Source organism: Pistacia vera, unplaced genomic scaffold (assembly GCF_008641045.1).
Source record: "Pistacia vera cultivar Batoury unplaced genomic scaffold, PisVer_v2 Contig71, whole genome shotgun sequence".
Classification (NCBI taxonomy): Eukaryota; Viridiplantae; Streptophyta; class Magnoliopsida; order Sapindales; family Anacardiaceae; genus Pistacia; species Pistacia vera.
The window spans coordinates 853,289-871,706 of NW_022196568.1; the positions used below are offsets into that span (position 1 = coordinate 853,289).

General features: G+C 34.2%; 2 protein-coding genes across 4 annotated transcripts; one reads left to right on the top strand and one right to left on the bottom strand.

Moving 5' to 3' along the window:
• Positions 1 to 1,594: 1,594 nt before the first annotated feature.
• On the top strand, positions 1,595 to 9,055 carry LOC116114323 (auxin response factor 4). Of its 3 annotated transcripts, XM_031400472.1 has the most exons (13): positions 1,595 to 1,716; positions 2,779 to 3,104; positions 3,235 to 3,291; positions 3,476 to 3,661; positions 3,762 to 3,846; positions 3,923 to 4,013; positions 4,268 to 4,432; positions 6,023 to 6,142; positions 6,226 to 6,301; positions 6,541 to 6,703; positions 6,786 to 7,531; positions 7,623 to 7,813; positions 8,641 to 9,055. In XM_031400472.1, the coding sequence occupies exons 4-13, from the start codon at positions 3,485 to 3,487 to the stop codon at positions 8,819 to 8,821; spliced, it is 1,995 nt and encodes a 664-aa protein (XP_031256332.1). In that variant the 5' UTR covers positions 1,595 to 1,716; positions 2,779 to 3,104; positions 3,235 to 3,291; positions 3,476 to 3,484; the 3' UTR covers positions 8,822 to 9,055. The 3 variants fall into 3 exon arrangements, with proteins under 3 accessions (XP_031256332.1, XP_031256330.1, XP_031256329.1); XM_031400469.1 differs by lacking the exon at positions 1,595 to 1,716 and having other exon boundaries at positions 2,123 to 3,104; XM_031400470.1 differs by lacking the exons at positions 1,595 to 1,716; positions 8,641 to 9,055 and having other exon boundaries at positions 2,113 to 3,104; positions 6,786 to 7,511; positions 7,623 to 7,792.
• A 2,208-nt stretch (positions 9,056 to 11,263) lies between these two features.
• Positions 11,264 to 15,951, bottom strand: LOC116114359 (isovaleryl-CoA dehydrogenase, mitochondrial-like). Its single transcript, XM_031400498.1, has 14 exons — positions 15,844 to 15,951; positions 15,514 to 15,571; positions 15,251 to 15,375; positions 15,120 to 15,164; positions 14,818 to 14,866; positions 14,625 to 14,734; positions 14,027 to 14,103; positions 13,368 to 13,418; positions 13,209 to 13,273; positions 12,106 to 12,260; positions 11,959 to 11,999; positions 11,821 to 11,875; positions 11,668 to 11,724; positions 11,264 to 11,496 (listed from the first exon to the last, which is right to left on the bottom strand). Exons 1-14 carry the CDS (start codon positions 15,949 to 15,951, stop codon positions 11,350 to 11,352), a joined length of 1,143 nt encoding a protein of 380 aa, XP_031256358.1. The 3' UTR covers positions 11,264 to 11,349.
• Positions 15,952 to 18,418: the final 2,467 nt, after the last annotated feature.

Genomic DNA, 18,418 nt, shown 5'->3' on the forward strand with positions numbered 1-18,418 from the left:
ATGATATAATAAATAAGCAAAAGTAGGAGGGTAAATTGGGTCGAGAAAATCGAGGTGTGAGAGAGAAGAATGTATGTGGTGGACCTATGAATTACAACCCTACTTTCTCCTCCCTTACCATTTCCATTCGCTCATTTCTCGCGTCGATCTCACTTTCTCATTTTTTATTCTCTTTTTTCAAACAAATCACAAAATGCCTTTTTAATTTAATAAAAAACAATAATGATTGGAATAATTCTTCGATCAGGACGTTTTGATATTAATAGATCGGAATCATGTGTATGCTATGCATTATTGGATCGGGGTTATAAAATATAATTTTAATTCAATATAATAAATTTAATAGTAAATACATATGGTATTGAAAAAAAATACATTAAGACGTTTGACTAAAAAATGACTTTATAAAGAAGATCGGATTATGTCTCTCAATATAATTAACATATAATTCTAAATTTTAAAAAATATTATCTCTTAACATAAGCTTTTATTTTAGTAAATAAAAATTGTGTGATGGATAAGTACAAAATGAAAATATAATAACTATCATTGGGTGTTTTGATGATAAAATAGCAAAAGAAGGTTTCTTGAGCTCTTGAGTTCAAGTCTCTACAAGCCCTAATAGGGGTGGTCGTCAACTTCAGGGTCCTAGAGAATAAATTGAGGTACGTGTAAGTTGGTTCAAATACTTTCGATCACAAAATATATATATATATATATATATCAACAAATAAAATAAATAAACAAAATTGTCCACATGTCATCGAACATTTAAAACTTGAAAAAAAAAACAACCTAGGAATAATTAGGCGTGTTCAAAAAAATACAAAAACCGAACCGAACTAAAAAAATAGTTCAATTACAGTTCGAAAAATTCAAAAAACCGGATTTTCGGTTCGAAAAAAAAAGGGTTAACCGAAATTTGTTTTTTGAACCGGTTTTACAAATATATAAATATATATATATTATATTAAATAAAAAATATTTTTATTTTGAACTTTTATTTGTATCAATTTTTAATATATTATTAGTATTGATCAATATATGTATGAATGTTTAATTTTTTATTTGAATGTGTATTGTTTATATTTATAATTTAATTTAGAAAAAAATTAAAAAAATAAGTCTTATAAAAAAAAAAACTGGTTCAAAACCGGTTAACCGCTTTCAAAGTGGTTAACTAGTTTTTTGATTAACTGAAAAATCGATTATCTCTCCAAACCAGTTCAGTTCAAAAAAGAATCGATTAACCGCTTTTGAACACCCTTAAGAATAATGACCACTTTTGATTTTCAAACAATGTTTTTAAAAATCAACTAAAAGGTTAAAAACGAACACTTGTTAATCAAATAATTGTTAGTGCATTTAATAAAAATTTGATTAATTAATTAATTAGTGTTAAAAATCACGCGCCCCTTACATTGGCAAGTGAAGACATAAAATATAAAGGAACAAAGAGTGATTAGACAAGAGATAGTAAAAGGAAGGGAGAGCCGGGGCCTCTGACTCACTGAGTCTGAGTCCCAACAACTAACAACACGTCCGCCCACGATACTTGCTGCCAAACAAAACAACTCTCGGCCCCATTTTACATTGACAACTCTCTCTCTTTTTATTTATTAAACACTGTGCTCTTTGTCTCCTTTCAACTTCCATCTTTCTTTCAACTCTTAACTCCTTCAAAGCCATTGCTCAAAAGTTGTTTTTATAATCCAGGTACTAATAATTCTATTCATTTTTACCACTTTCTACATCAAATCTTATCGTTTATACTGTAAAAATTTCAATTTTTTACTGATACATTATTATTATTATTATATGTTGCTAAGATGATGCTGTAGACTAGACTGTACTACATGTCCTGAGTGACAAAGGTTTATGTTTTTTGGTTGAAGTTATGTGATTGTTGGGATGGGAAAATGGAGAAAGTTGTAAAGAGAAGTTACAAATTAGATTTTGTTGTTGAATGTAATGAAAACACCTCTTTTGTCTTGGTGGATGGAGGGGCTTATACCTCATCAGTACTTCACTCAACAGGGAAATAATTTACAAGTAAATAAAGAAGAAGAAAAAATAAATAAAGGAAAAGAAAAAGTTAAGGGGAAAGAAAGCAATTGAGGGAGAGAGAGAAAGAGAGAGGTGGGGAAGTGTGGTTTCTGTAGTGTCTTAGCCTGTCCCCCTCCCTCCCCACCCAAAACAGTTTCTCTTTCTCTTTCTCATAACAGTCTAAGTCCAAAAAGCCACCACCAAGACTGCCTTTTTTCGCCTTTTGTTTCTGTTCTTTCTATATGCAATTGTCTATGTCTGCTGCTCCCTCTTCTCAGCACCTGCAAATGGGAGAGGAATCATACTTTGAATTCCTTGTTATTATTTGATACCCTTCTCTTTCTCCTTTCTCTTTCTTTCGTCTCTATCTTTTTAGCCTTAACATGACTTTCTTGTTGTTTTCTATTCATCTTCTTGCAACCCTTCTACTGTTTTAATTAGCTTTAGGGTACCCTTCAAAAAATATGAATTTTCTTCCTATGATTTGACCTCATTTCACATTTTCTTTAGTTTTTAGCTTTGTGGGTACTCTTGTTAACACCACTTGATTACTCTCATCTCTTTCTTTTTCTTTTTCTCTTTCTTTTATTTTATTTTATTTTATTTTATTTTCAGTTACTAGATATTCTCTTTGGTGGGTTGGTTATGTAGTTGTATTTCTATTGAGAGAGAAACAGAGCGAAGAATACTATATACTTGGGGTGTTCATGGAAATTGATCTGAACCATGCAGCTACTACTGAAGTGGAAAAAATTGCATTCTGCAATGGCAACTGTGAGAAGAACAGTGGGTGTGTTCATCGTTTGTCCTCTTCATCTTCTTCTTCATGTTCCTCAAATTCAGGTTCATCTCCTTTGACTTCTTCAATTTACTTTGAGCTGTGGCATGCTTGTGCTGGTCCTCTCACTTCACTGCCCAAGAAAGGAAATGTAGTTGTTTACTTCCCTCAAGGTCACTTGGAACAAGTTGCTTCATGCTCTCCCTTTTCACCTATTGAAGTTCCCACCTTTGATCTTCAAGCTCAAATCTTTTGCAACGTTGTTGATGTCCAACTACTTGTAAGTACCAGGTTTTCTACAAAAAGTTTGGATTGTGCATTCTCATATTAGTCTCCATCAGAAGTCATAAAATTTTCCACTTATTTCTTCTTTCAAATTTGGATTTCTTAATTGTAATCTCTTGAAACAGGCTAATAAGGAGAATGATGAGGTTTATACACAGCTTACTTTGCTTCCTCAACAGGAGGTATAGTAGTTTCTTCATCTTTGTAATTAGCTCTTGCTAGTAATCTGTCATCTTTTGGATTTAAATTTCCTGGTTCTTGGTAAGTGGCAGTTGTATTATGTGATTTCTTAGATTCTATTATGTTTAACTGAAACTTCTGTTGCTTTATATTTATTTTCTGGTGTCAATTTTGGGTGTTGTATAGTTGGTAGGAATGGATAGAGAGGGCAAAGAGCTTGGAAAGTCAGGTGTGGATGAGGAGGGAGATGGAGGATCACCTACAAGATCAACCCCCCATATGTTCTGCAAAACACTTACAGCTTCTGATACTAGCACCCATGGAGGCTTCTCTGTTCCTCGTAGAGCCGCCGAAGATTGTTTCCCTCCCCTGGTGTGATGTTAATCTTTTATGTCCTTGTTTTTTGGCAACTTAAATGATTAGATGCAGTTGAGAGTTTCTTGTGAAAATGATGGTATTTCCTTTGCTTCAGGACTATAAACAGCAGAGGCCATCTCAAGAGCTTGTTGCAAAGGACTTGCATGGAGTGGAGTGGAAATTTCGACACATATATAGAGGTAATATTGATAAAACATTGAGACTTGGGATCAATTGAAGGAGAAATAGATGTAATCAATGTTTATAACCTTTTAGGTCAGCCAAGGCGACATCTGCTTACTACAGGATGGAGTATCTTTGTGAGCCAAAAGAATCTTGTTTCTGGGGATGCAGTGCTCTTCTTGAGGTAAAATAATTAAGATTTTAATGATGAACATAAAATCCCACCCGGTAACCTTCTCATTTTTTCTTAATTGGAGATGAAGGCACTATTGTCGTTCTAAATTTAGCAATTAGTAAGGAGAAAAGAATTTGTACTTAGGAAATAATCACTCCTGCAGAATGTGAAAGTAACATTTCCAAGCAATGTCCAAATGTATCGAGTGTTTCCACCATTCATTAAGTTAAATCTGAGCTATCTTTTTACTGTTTTCTTTGTAGGGGGGAAGATGGAGAGCTGAGATTGGGAATTAGGAGAGCTGTTCGACCTAGAAATGGTCTTCCTGATTCAATTCTTGCAAAGCAGAACTCCCACCCAAATATTCTTTCTCAAGTGGCTAATGCAGTATCAACGAAGAGCTTATTTCATGTTTTCTACAGTCCAAGGTAATTGACATTGTCTGTTCAAATAAAGGAAAATGTTGATGGTGACACTTTTACTCCTTTGGTTACGTTGTGGTATTTTCATCTCGGCTTGATGACTGTAAATAGTTCCTAGGTCTGCAGTCAGTATCCAATGGATTTATTTTAGTTCACTCCCAAGCTTTGATTTTTAATTTAGTACATTTGAATAGTTAAGATTCAATTTAAGTTTTGTCAATGCCAGAGTGTATTAGATGTAGAAATTGCATGGAATCTCAATCATGAAAGCATGTATGTCTAATGGCTCTGAGATAATATCAAATTTGTGTAAAAAAGGTGGTTCTCTTGAACTAGAGAACATTTTATTGATTGATTAAGCGGATGTTGGAAGACATGGTTGCCACTCATAGTTTTTAATCGGAAATGTAAGATAGAGAAATGTCTCAGTTTTCTAAGAGTTTGTAGGAGCTGAGAAATAGAATAGGGAATCAATAGCAAGAATAGTAAAGGTTTTTGCTGCCTCCTCTCTGTAAAATGGGTTGGAGCTTACGTTATTTTTTTTTTTTTCCAAATCTTAGTGACACAAAAACAGCTAATGCAACCCTTTTGACCCAACAACCGTTGGAATTAGTTGTAGGAAGTTAAAATGGAAAAGAGAAATCTACAGGCTTCTCTCCATTTGTTAGTCTGGTTTCTCTGTTTATCTCCTTTGCCGTCTTTGGTTTTTACCTTATCTGTTTGGGGGTTTCTCCTATTCTTTCCGTTAAGTTTCTTGAGAAGAAAAGTAGGGCATGGTACTACAAACCAATTGCTCATTTACTCAATCCAGCTTAATAACTTTTTTCAATTTTGCTTAGAATTAATTTTGTCATGATCTGATGTTGGATCTCATTCATATTTCATGCTGCTGCTGCATACTTACACTATCTTAGTGATTGTGTAATGCATTTTCACTTCTCTATATGCTTTCCAAGTATTTCAAACATAATTTCAATTGCTTCTTAAATGGTCCTATCCACTTCTCTTTGATGCTTCTTCAGTACATCTTCTAGAACTTTCTTGTGCAGTCGTAATCATTAATTTCCTCTAACTCTGTAAATATTGGAGGAATATTAATATTCTTGGGCTAATGACTAGGATAAATGGAATCAAAAGATGTTTTATTTGAAAATTGTAACGTTATAGATTTAGGGAAGCTTGTAAATATTATGGATAAATATTTGATAACTTTAATCAAATACTTGCTCATACATGCCTGAAGAATGGCTTGGTGGTTTTGATGCCTCTTGGCTCATTTCTCTTGACAAAACGCGAGCTGAAATAACAAAGCTAAAACAAGCTAGTATTTCCAAGAAGCCCAATGGAACAAGTGAATGCTGGAAGCTTTATGAGCTGGTAGTGAGGTTTGGAAGTGGACCTTAAAAATACCTAGAGCTCATGCAAACTAAAGTCATTACAGAATGATTAAAACTATCTACACTTTCTCCCCTCAAATGATAGAAGTATGCAATTATTGAGAAAAAATATTTTAACTTTCTTCTGGGTGAAAAACTGAACTAAAAAATATACGCTGGGTTAACAAGAGAATTTAAGTTTTTGTAATGTTGAATGCAGGGCCAGTCATGCTGAGTTTGTCATACCCTATCAAAAGTATATGAAGAGCATCGCAAATCCAATATGCATTGGAACAAGATTCAAAATGAGATTTGAAGTGGATGAATCACCAGAAAGAAGGTCTGGTGCAAATTTATAAAATATTATGGATATAAAATATTTTAACTGGTAAAGAATATGGTATAATTTCTGCTTTCTTGCAGGTGCAATGGTGTCGTGACTGGAATGGGTGACTTGGATCCTTATCGATGGCCAAACTCAAAATGGAGATGCTTAATGGTGAGCTTGTAGTTATGCTTCCAGTATCAAGGATTGCAGCATCCCAATGTTTTTACATTGTGCAACCATTTCACTTGGGAGATCTTGCATCCTTTTTTATTTTTATTTAATTTTTTCAAATCTGTCTGTATACTTTCTATTTCTTATTCCTGAAAAAAAAAAAATTGTTACGTTTTACGGATGCATAACTGTTCAAAGTTTGTACTTATTTTAATCATAATCCTTAAATTTCTGGACAGGTCCGATGGGATGAAGACATTGGGAGTGATCATCAAGAACGAGTTTCCCCCTGGGAAATCGATTGTTCTGTTTCTCTCCCACCCCTGAGCCTTCAGTCCTCCCCAAGGATGAAGAAACTGCGGGCAGGTCTCCAGGCTACCCCACATGACTACCCTGTCACTGGTATATATGGTTCAATTTTAGATAACAAAATCAGCATCATAGTATTTGGCTATTTATTATAATCACTGATTTTATGCTGCAGGAGGGGGTCGATTTTTGGACTTTGAGGAGTCTGTCAGATCCTCTAAGGTCTTGCAAGGTCAAGAAAATGTAGGTTTTGTATCACCCTTATATGGTTGTGATACTGTTAACCACCCGCTGGATTTTGAGACGCGAACTCCTGCGCGTCAAAATCTTGCATTAACTGGAATAGGAAAAGGTAACGTTAATGAGTTTATGAGGGTGCACCCCACCACTTACACAGGCTTTATGGAATCCAATAGGTATCCAAAGGTCTTGCAAGGTCAAGAAATATGCCCGTTGAGATCCCTGACCGGAAAAGTTGATCTCAGTCTAGGCACATGGGGTAAACCCAATCTTGGTTGCAATTCTTTCAGCATGTATCAAGCAGCCAAGCCCAATTTCTATGCATTACCATCAGAAAGTCTTCAAAATATGTATTTTACTTATGGTGACATGCAGAAAACGGGCAAAAATCCCACAATGCCCCCTTATGGTAATAACTTCCCAAGAGAAACTGTCCAATTCAACTCTTCTTCCATCCAGACAGGGCTCATTGGTGAAGAGGTTAGAAAGCCAAATCTACTGAACGAGCATAAACCACCAGAAAGTCTTCCTATGCCTACGACTTTTAAGACTAATCTGAGAAATAAGAAAGATGGCAGCTTTAATGGAGCAGTGGCAGGATGTAAACTTTTTGGTTTCTCGCTGACTGCGGAAACACCCGCTCCAAGTTCACAAAGCACTGGTAAGAGGAGTTGTACGAAGGTAAGTATATTAGCTTCAAGTCAGACAAAACTTGCTACTTTTCAGTTTTTGTTTCAACTGTCTGCTACTGATCTTACAAAATTGTGTGAAGGTTCACAAACAAGGAAGCATGGTTGGAAGAGCAATTGATCTCTCAAGACTCAATGGCTATGGTGACCTGCTAAGTGAACTTGAACAACTATTCAATATGGAAGGCCTTCTACGAGATCCTGATAAGGGATGGCAGATCTTGTACACTGACAGTGAGAACGACATGATGGTGGTTGGGGATGACCCTTGGCAGTAAGTATCTCTAATATTAATTGTCTCTTATCATCTGTCCTGTTCAATCTCTGATAGAAATTGTGTCCAACCTCAAGATCTTTTTTCTAAAACAAGTTTCTGCATTAGAAACAATTTCTTTAAGTTTTCCCTTTTATCCATTAATCAGATTTTTATCTATACTAAGACTTGCAAGGCGAGCATATGGGATTATTATTCCAAAGTGCATATCTGAAAAAAAAAAAAAAAAAAATTTGACTTCGTGCATTTCTTTTAGATATATTTATTCATTGAACCCCCAAGTTTATAAGTTATCATAGTTGTGAATTGAGAGAGAGAGACAATATTGGAAAGTATTTTCCAAAATACAGAAATGAGTAACTGATTTGTGAAGCCTACCCTAAGTTTTAGAAATCCTGTAAAGAAATGCAGTATGCATTGTAGTTCTGTAAATTGTACAGAGAAGTAAGAATCATTTGTATCTTTTGCATGAGAGGTAGCCAACAGACAATCTAAAAGATATTTATGGTTAAAATACATGCAAAGAGAAGAATGGAAGGGAATAGGTTATGTAGAATCACACAGTATCTTTAGTAGTTACCTTACGAAGAATTTTTATTTTAGGAATGTAGATATGTAAGTCCTGTTTTACCTATATCTGATTAGATTTTTGATATTTTCTTATGATAGTAAGATACTAAGATTAAGGTTTTCTGTTAGCTTGTTGAGCCACTATTATAAATAGAAGGTTTATGCTGTTTCAAAAGAAACTTGATGCAAAATTGAAACGATGATGAAAATTAGCTCTTTGGACCCTGGCATTTACATGTGACTTTTCCTGGTATCAGTGACTTCTGTAATGTGGTGTCCAAGATCCATATATATACCCTAGAAGAAGTGGAGAAGATGACGATTGGAATGACCGACGATACTCAAAGTTGTTTGGATCAAGCACCTGTGGTAATAGAAGCTTCAAAGTCTTCGTCGGTGGGCCAGCCAGATTCTTCTCCTACAGTAATAAGGGTTTGAAAGTTTGGCATAAAGTTTTATATGTTGCGTGTACAACCTATGGATTCTGAACCTAGTTGAATGTCTTGTATGGCTTTAGTGTGTATCTCTGTGCTCTTCCATTATCGATATTACAATACAGTTGTTAAACTCTGTTTGAACTGGTGCTTTCTGTTCATCAGCCGCACGTAGCACTAAAGCTAGTAAATGAATGTGTGGTGGAATAATAATTCATTCAATGTGTCACTTTTGAGATGTTCTAAATAGTGTAAATTGTTAGTGATTCTGCATAGTGCTTGACTGAATTACTGTAATTCAGTCACAATGGGGCAAGTGGATGTGAAAAACGTTGATTTTGTTCCCTACCAAATTGTAATTCTGAGTTGAATGTAGGGTTATCTTTGAATATTTTCTTGCAAGGAGCACCGCAGGCTTTTCAGATTTTAGCAAAAGACGAAGCAGGGCTTGTTTCAGAACTTTACAAAAGTAGGTGACTACTAAATAGTAAATACTAGTGGGCGTTTCGTTTCATGATGAGAGGGATAAGGCGATAAGCTTCAAAAGAATGATTCAGAAAAGCACCCGCAAGAGCAGGGATTCATTAACAGATGCCAGAATTAAACACTATAATACTGGTCCCAGGAAAATAATCAACAAATTTAACCAACCACTCGAACCCCATTACTTTTTTTTCTTTTTCATTCCTGAAACCTTATCTCGTTTTGGATATCATCAGTGAAATTTACAAAATACAAACTTTTGTCAATTTTATTAAACAAATAATTCTTTAAACAAAGCCTTCAGAAGGATATTATCACTTTCAACAGGCCTCTAACAAACAGTTGACCGTTAATATCTATCAGCAAATCCTGAACTATAGGCTACGGGACCATGGTAAGATCTTTTTCAGAATTTGTAGCTATGTACTACATATGTATCTATACACAACTACATACTGTATATGTTTTTTTGTGATCGGAGATATCCGGACTAGTTTACTGGTATCTTGACTAATTTTTAGGATCCTGAACTATAATTTATTCTCAATAGATAATGCCTTCATTTTTTTTTTTTTATGATAAACTGGAATTGTACTGGAGTTGATGAAGTAGTTAACGATGGAACAGTCTGAATAAATTTCAACTCCAATTTAACCACTCTTTACTCGTCTTTATGAAGTCCAACAACACTTAACAATTTTTCAGGCAAGTTAATATGTGACAGTGTGTGAAATTCATTGACCCACACAAACCTAAGTAGTGAGCAACTATGGAAACCGACACAAACCTTAATACTGAGTTATTGTGGCAAATTCATCAATGGAAAGCAGTCGGTTGGGTAAATTGGTTGAGTTTTTGTGTTTTATTTTTAGTATTAAGACTATTGTTAAGTGGGGCTTTTTCATACCAGAAAAAAATGGTCGGTTCTTTTAAGTGATGTGGGAGCCAATACCTCTACTATCTGAAAAGTCATAAATTCTGGGCTCAGGCCCCTTTTTTCAACCAAAAAAAAGCAGGTCATAAATTGAGCCATGAAAAAAGCAACATTTTTCACATTGATCCTATAAAGCATAATCATTTTCGTTCAGGGAGTTCCACTCGTTGTTTACACGGGCAAGGGACCCTAACTCAATAAATAATTTACAGATTTTTGCTTTTTATGTAGAGCCCTTCTGTGCACACCTACCATTATTTTGTCCTTCACTTTCAATTTTTATGGCCGGCAATCAATACTACCTATCAAAGCACGGCATATAATTCAACTGATGAGCAATGACATTTCAAATTCAAGCTGTTGAAAACTCCTAAACGCAGCGTTTGCCATGCTTACTAAAGCTTTAAACTTTAATTAAAGCATTATGAGGTGGAACTGGAACTAGATTTGGGGATGGATCATTCACTAAAAGCTCTTGCCTAAATTATGAAGTGGGACTGACACTCCTTGCACGTTCTTCTTCTTGAAACAATCTAGAGAGTAATACGAAATCAAACAAGTAAACAAACAAAAATATTAAACTAGTAAAGAGAAAGAAAACAAGCACCGTTTACCTGATTCACCCAATTAACAGGCTACGTCCAACAGAATCAATATTATTAGAATATTGTTTCACCTTTTGAGTTACAATAAATGTATTTACCTATGATTTACTATTATACTCATATAAGAGAAAAAAATAAGTTTGTATACAAGAGAAAAATAAATTATGAAGTGGGACTCCGAATGCGTTTGCTTCGCCCCTAATTGTTGAACTTAGTTCAACAGATTAAATTTAATGACTGATAGAGATCTGAATTCTTTTATGTTTTTAAGTAACTGATTTATCAAAGATAGAATATCAAATTGCAGTGATGATCAATAAAAAATATTAAGGAGTTGGAATAGATTGAAAAATTTTATTTTCTATACAGTCAATAAAGCAGTACAAATTTATTAATTTGGTGATTATCAGCATATTTCTTTCTTTAGATGATAGAAATTCTCATTTCAGAATTAGTATGAGAAATTGCCCAAGTGATGATTCCAAGAAGACATGTATAAATTGGCTCCCCTCACTCCTGCTTAAAAAGCTCACGGCCGATGATCATTCTTCTAATCTCACTGGTGCCTGCCCCAATTTCATATAGTTTGGCATCTCGAAGAAGCCGGCCAGTTGGGTACTCATTTACATAGCCATTACCACCTAAACATTGTATAGCCTGGAAAGTTGAATGCAAACTCATCAATTTTTTTTTTTTTTTATCGACAACATCTTGCAGGACTTTCACCATTTATATGATGTTAAGTAAGTTGAAGAGAACTCCAAATTTAGTGAATGCACAAACAAAATGATAAGAGTTAAGACTATAAAAAGATGCAGGTTATTTTACCTGTAGAGCAACTTGGGTGGCTCTTTCAGCTGCACAAAGTATTACTCCAGCACAGTCCTGAAAATTGTATTCACAGAAAGGAAATATTCTTCATATTTTACCATTACGGATGGAACAAAAGCAAAGAAGAAAAGACTTAGATTCTCAGGACACCTTGGGGTCAACTTTTCCACTGTCACAGTCCCTGGCAACGGAATAAACATAGGACCTGAAAGGATGAATATTGTTAAGTGCTGCCATGAGAAATATTTAACTTAGAAATCGATGTATTATCAAATCAGAGTCCTGTACCTTGAAGATTGTAAAGAAGTATACATGTCTGCAATTTTCCCCTGTAACAAAATAGCAGGTTAAGAACACCAAGGGGGCTATGATTCCAATGTAAGCACCAAAGAAAAATCATCAGAATGGTAGCAAATGCAAGTAGTAATTTCAAACCTGTATAAACTGAAATTCCCCAATTGGACGACCAAACTGCTCTCGTTGTCTAACATAAGGAAGAACAACATCAAGGCATGCCTGCATAATACCAAGGGGTCCACCCGCCAAAACAAGTCTCTCCAAATCTAGTCCAGACATCATAACATAAACTCCTAAAGAAAAGAAAAGATTGAATCAGATTATTCTGCAAGTTTGATGTGATGGATGTAATTGATTCTTCATTAAACAGTTGAAGCACAATCATAAAAACTTAGTACTGATGATTAAAAAGAATAAATAAAAAAAGGGAGAACTCAGATTCAGTTCTTGTGCTTCTCCAATAACATGCATTAAAATGAACAAGACAGATTATGATGTTTGTGGATGGCAGAACAGATGGTGGGTTCTTACAACTTAAAAGATAAGCTGATAACTGACACTCTAAAGAAGTTCAAAGTAACATACATAATAAAACTTCTATCAGTTTCTTCCTTAAATTGTAAGGCTGGAAGCAACTAACCCTTCCTCTCTTTTGCCTACAGTATATGCCATCAATCTTTCAACCCGAGTAGCAAAAAGAGTGGTTTAGGCTGAGAGGGAAGGGAAGGTCTTGTACTAAAGAGTTTACCAAACAACAAAACCGAAGAAAAGATAATAAAAAAGGAGAAGAAACACAACAGGGAATATAATATCTCTTTCAAGGACTATATAATACAGTTTTGAGAAGAGTTCAAATACAAGGAACACAATTATTTGAAAATTTTCTATACAGTCCTTTAAACTCCACAAACCTTCTCAAGTTTACTCATTTTAAATTTACAAGAACAATATCCTAGAATTCCTATGTAGAACCTGAGGTTGCACTATAACAGTACTATGAAACGAGATACTTCTAACAGTAAGTTTTGGCATCCTAATACTTCAAAAGGTACTCAGATTGATCAAATAAAATAAAAAATACTAGTGCAATAATTTTTCACCTATTGTCTTTCTTTTTAATTACAAAACCTCAACGGATTCTTGGCATGTTGTCATTCATTTTAACCATACATCTGATTTCACTTAGATCATCTCTATATTGTGACTGTAACAAAAATTTGAAATTCAATGTAACGCAAAACCTTTTCCTTCCTGCCCAAGGATGTTTTCGTCTGGAACAAAGCAATTCTCAAAGACTAGCTCACATCTGCACATATAATCTGTATTATTAGTATGAAGGAGGGTGAAGAGTAGGGACAGGCTCCAAAACCAAAAAGTTTACTTTAAAGCATTAGACATACGTATCGCTTCCTCGCATCCCGAGCTTGTCCAGTTTCTGAGCAGTACTGAATCTGCAGAACCACAAGAAACCTGGTAAAAATCAACAATTCAATTAATCTAAGGAGGTCACATCTGTTTATTTGAATATATTTAGGTTAGATTGGCGTTAAAAAATAAACATAATGAAATTTGTGTCATTTGTTTATAACACAATATTTAAATGAATATTTTTCAGAAGACTTTATCCTTAGAGAACTGTCTCGACCTTTTTATACTGTTAGAATGGAAAAAAAAAATGAACACTTTCATCCCATTTGTTGTCTTGAAGCCACTTCTTCATTACATTTGTATCACGTTTAGCTGAGTTGAGCATATATTCTATCATTCCAATCCATAAACAATTGTAGTGGGTCCTCCAACGTGTGGCCTTCAATTAATTTGAGCAAATGACAGTGGTGGTTATCAGTTTAAGCATCATCTTAACAGCTAGTTGCCAGGCTCATTGATAGAATTATTCATTGAAACTAATCTGTGCACCCCAAGTCGATTGCCCATCCTTCGACGGACAGTAATACAACAAAATTTGAGTTTATTAAATTTGCTAAAAGTGTTCAAGAAAGTTGTTTATGACTTGATCATTTTAAATAGCCAACCAGTAAATTAGCTTTGGTGCAATTACCCAGGCATTCCCTTCTCAATGATAAATGCTGTGATTCCTTTTGAGCCAGCTTTTACATCCGTTTTTGCATAAACAACCTGGGGCAATTCATGGATCACCACAAACATACAAGAAAAAAAAAGGCACCAAACAAGAGAAATATCAATAGCTGTACAAGGTGGGACAGTTTTCATGTTGTTCATCATATGTTACAACCAAGTACTATTATTTTCAGATGGAAAACAAAGTAATTTTTTAGAATAGGCAATTTTCTTTACATAAAAAGTATAGTACTAGAAAATATTGCTGTCAAGAATCCTCATGCTGTATATTACAGTATGAGATCCATCTGTCATATTCATATAAACTCTTACCATCTCACTTGACTTGTATCAATTCAGAATTGACAGTGACAGGTCTAATTGTTGCATATATGATAGATATGGTAAATAGTGTTTAATCACAGATGAATTGAGATGATATATTACAAAAGCACATAACCTTAAACTATATAAGATTATCCCAAAAAGAGTCCTAGAAAGATATATATAAATTGAACTGAAATCAATTGAAAAAATACTTGTGCCCAGAAAATTGCCAACAAATTTTAAGAAAATACCAATGTCTGAGCGGCAGGACCATTAGTGCACCACATCTTGTTCCCATTTAAAACATAACCCCCATCTACACGTTCAGCTTTGCATTTCATGCTAACAACATCAGAGCCAGCTGCATATAACACAAAGAAAGGCATTAGCTAGATCACCTAGCAATATGCTACACAGGGCTTACAAGAAGATCATACAAGTTACCATTAGGTTCACTCATTGCAAGAGCTCCTACATGCTCTCCACTGATAAGCTTCACATAAAGAGACGATTAATTAGCCAAAAAAAATAACAGAAAAGGCAAAATCAGATAAAAAACTTGTCATGCAATGCCATCTAGAGCTCAAAAATTGTATTCAAATAGATGAAAGAAGCCAAAATTGCAGACAAAATTGTCATAAGATACATAAAGTGAGAACCATTCCTATAGCAGAAAAGGACTCAACCAGCGCATCAGTGAACATTACACTAAAAATAAAGACAATCAAATTAGATGATAATCGAACCTTTGGCAGGTACTTCTCTTTCTGAGCAGGGTTTCCATTTCTCACCTACAAAACCATAACAAATATCTTAAAAAAACATTAGGAGACCATAAAACTATTATTACAACTAAGCCCTTGGTTTTATTGTTTACCAGTTGATTGATGCACAAATTAGAATGTGCACCAAAAGAGAGTCCAACAGACCCGGAAGCACGACTAATTTCTTCCATCGCTATACAGTGATACAAATAACCAAGACCGAGTCCTCCATATTCCTCTACAAAACAATCCTCAGTTAATTTTTTAGCAACATCATACTTTAGTAGACATGAACACAGTTATTAAGCATTTAAAACTGATCCACCAAGTAAGTTCTTCCTACAAATAGTATATGAACAGATTAAATTAACATTACCTGGTGCTGTTATTCCATGGAGATTGAAATCTCCCATGAGTTTCCATAAGTTAACCTCCTGAAACAAGATCATAAATACAAGTAAACCGAAGTGTCACACTACTCGAACAGGATGATGACAGTCATGATTATTATAGGATATAACCTTAGGGAGAGAATTTGTTTGGTCAATTTTGGACGCGTAAGGAGCAATGTTTTCTTGCGCAAACCGTCCAACACTTTCTTTAAACTACGAAAACAAAAATCAGAAATATTAAAAAAAAAAAAAAAAATTCATTGCAATTGCAATTGAAATTCGTAATGAATAAAAATAAAATATAGAAATCGTACCTGTAACTGAGTGTCATCGAAGAGGAGAGAAGTGGAGAAAGAAGCAGATTGCTTCTGCTTAGTGAAAACAGAGGGACGGAGAGAGCGTAGAGCGAAGAGCCTATGCATAGTTTCAGAAAATGAAGAAGAGAATGAAGTCTACTTCTCCCGTTTATATACATATATAATTATTGGATAATTAATAATGATTAGTTTGGACAAATAAATGTACTTAATTACTTGGCGCATGAGATTGTTGCAGAAGTTAGGCAACCTTGAGATGGTGACGTGTTATTTGGGGTGATTCCTGATTTAGATTTTAAAGTCTGGCTTGAAGTGGAAAGAGCTATCCTGCCTACCTGTTCTGGACAGAGTGGGCATCTGGATGAAGGGAGACTTTAAAATTACCCCTCACTTTTTTACTAATTACATTATGGCACTTTAGTGAAAAATAGTCAAAAATGCCCCTGAACGCTAACACGATTCAATTCTGTTAACTTGCAAGTTAATTTTTTTTTTTGTAAAATTCAATTTTACCCTTACTCATTAAATATGATAAAAAGATTTTCCTCCCAATTGAATTCAAATTTAAATCATAATTAATTCACTAATCTAGCGAAATTAAGTTATATGAGTAGATGATATATTTATTTTATTTTTTTAATTTTTAAATTTTGTTTTTTATGATTGTATCATAAGTTATATAAATTATTATTAATATATACTTTGGTTAGAGTTTTGAATTAAATACTTAAAAGTGTTAGGTTTGAGTTATTGGAAATTTCAAATATAATGAAAGTGGGGATAAAATAGTAATTTTATTTAAATTTGAACTTACAACTTAATGGAATTGGATGGCGTTAGGGTTTAGGGGTGATTCTTAACTATTTCCCTCGGAAGTGCCGGATGGTTTACGGTTAGCAAAACGTAAGGGATGGTTATGAAAATCTCCTTTTGGATAGATGTCGTGACTCACCACTCTCTCTCTTTCAATTAAATAATTAAAACACTACACATGAGCATGATTCATCATTATTCATATCACATTACAAGTGAATATTTTTATATATGAATATTTCTTTGTAATATGAGTTATTGCATAAAGTTTTATATGAGATCTTTATTGAATTTTTACCAACTTTTCTAGCTTGAAATTTCAAATAATATATTGGAATTATTTGTTGATGTACGATAATGAAGATGTTTTTTTTTTTTTTTTTTTTGAGTTAATGATTGTTTTGATTTTATTTTTTCCTTTTTCGGTTAATATCAAGCATTCCTTTGAAGATTAACAGTTAATGTGAATGACACTCGTCAATAAGAATTATGTATTGTCAATGTCATTTTTTTTTTTTTTTTTTTGAGTTAATGATTGTTTTGATTTTATTTTTTCCTTTTTCGGTTAATATCAAGCATTCCTTTGAAGATTAACAGTTAATGTGAATGGCACTCGTTAATAAGAATTATGTATTGTCAATGTCGTTAATAATCGATTTTACAAACAAAGTTAATATCAGAAGTTAATTTAGGTAACCCTTGGGGTGAGTTTGGTTTGGGGAAGGTTGTATTACTGAAATGATGTGTTTGATTCACGGAATGTTATATTAATATAAAAATATATTACCTTGAAGATTATTGGGAATGTTTAGGAAAATGTGTTTAGTTGGTTGGAATAAATTGGTGGGTATGTTATATAATTTACTAAATTGTCCTACTTTTTAAATATTAATATAATATTTTTTTTGAATAATTCTTTTAACCCCCTACGTTTGAGATATTGCTAAAACACCCCAGCAACCAAAAAATTTTAAAACTTAACAAAAATACCCCCACCCACCCCAAGCCACTGCTTGCCACCACCGCCGGCAGCATCGAAAGTGGTCGTAACGGCGCATGAACAGCCAGATCTGGTCAACCGTGCGTTGATTTGGCCATTTTCGGTCATATCCATTATGGATCTAGCCGGAAATAGCTATGGTAAGATCTATTTGGCCATCTAGTCATTAACGACGACCAATGATCTAGTTGTCGTTAACACCAGAAGCCGTAGATCTGGCTGGAAACGATCAGATCGACGTACGGTGGTCATTTCCAACAACTTCAGGCGGTTGGCGGGCGGCGGTGGGCCAGTGGCCTGCAATTTGCTTTAAATATAAGGGTATTATTGTCCAAAAACTTAATTAAATAGGGGTAAAACTGTAATGGCAGATTAATGTTAATTAATTTCAAAATAAGGGTATTATTGTCCAAAAAATTTATTAATAAAAGACCGTTTGGATCGGGGTAATATTCGTTTATTTTATAAGATTCCTGTGTTTGGTTTGCAAGTAATAAAATATTACGGTAATCTTTTATTGCAAATAATGTATACTGTTGGTAATGTGGGGGGTAATCTTATTACCTTGTTAGGGGGTGTTATTAAAACATTACCGGGGTAATCTATTTTTTTTTCCTTTTTGCCCTTAATTAAAAACTATTTCGGACACAATTGCCCTCAAATGTCTACCAAATAACAATTACCCAGTCTCCCTACATTTGAAAAATTAGCTAAAACACATCAACCGCAAAAAAGTTTAAAAGTTAACAAAATACCCCC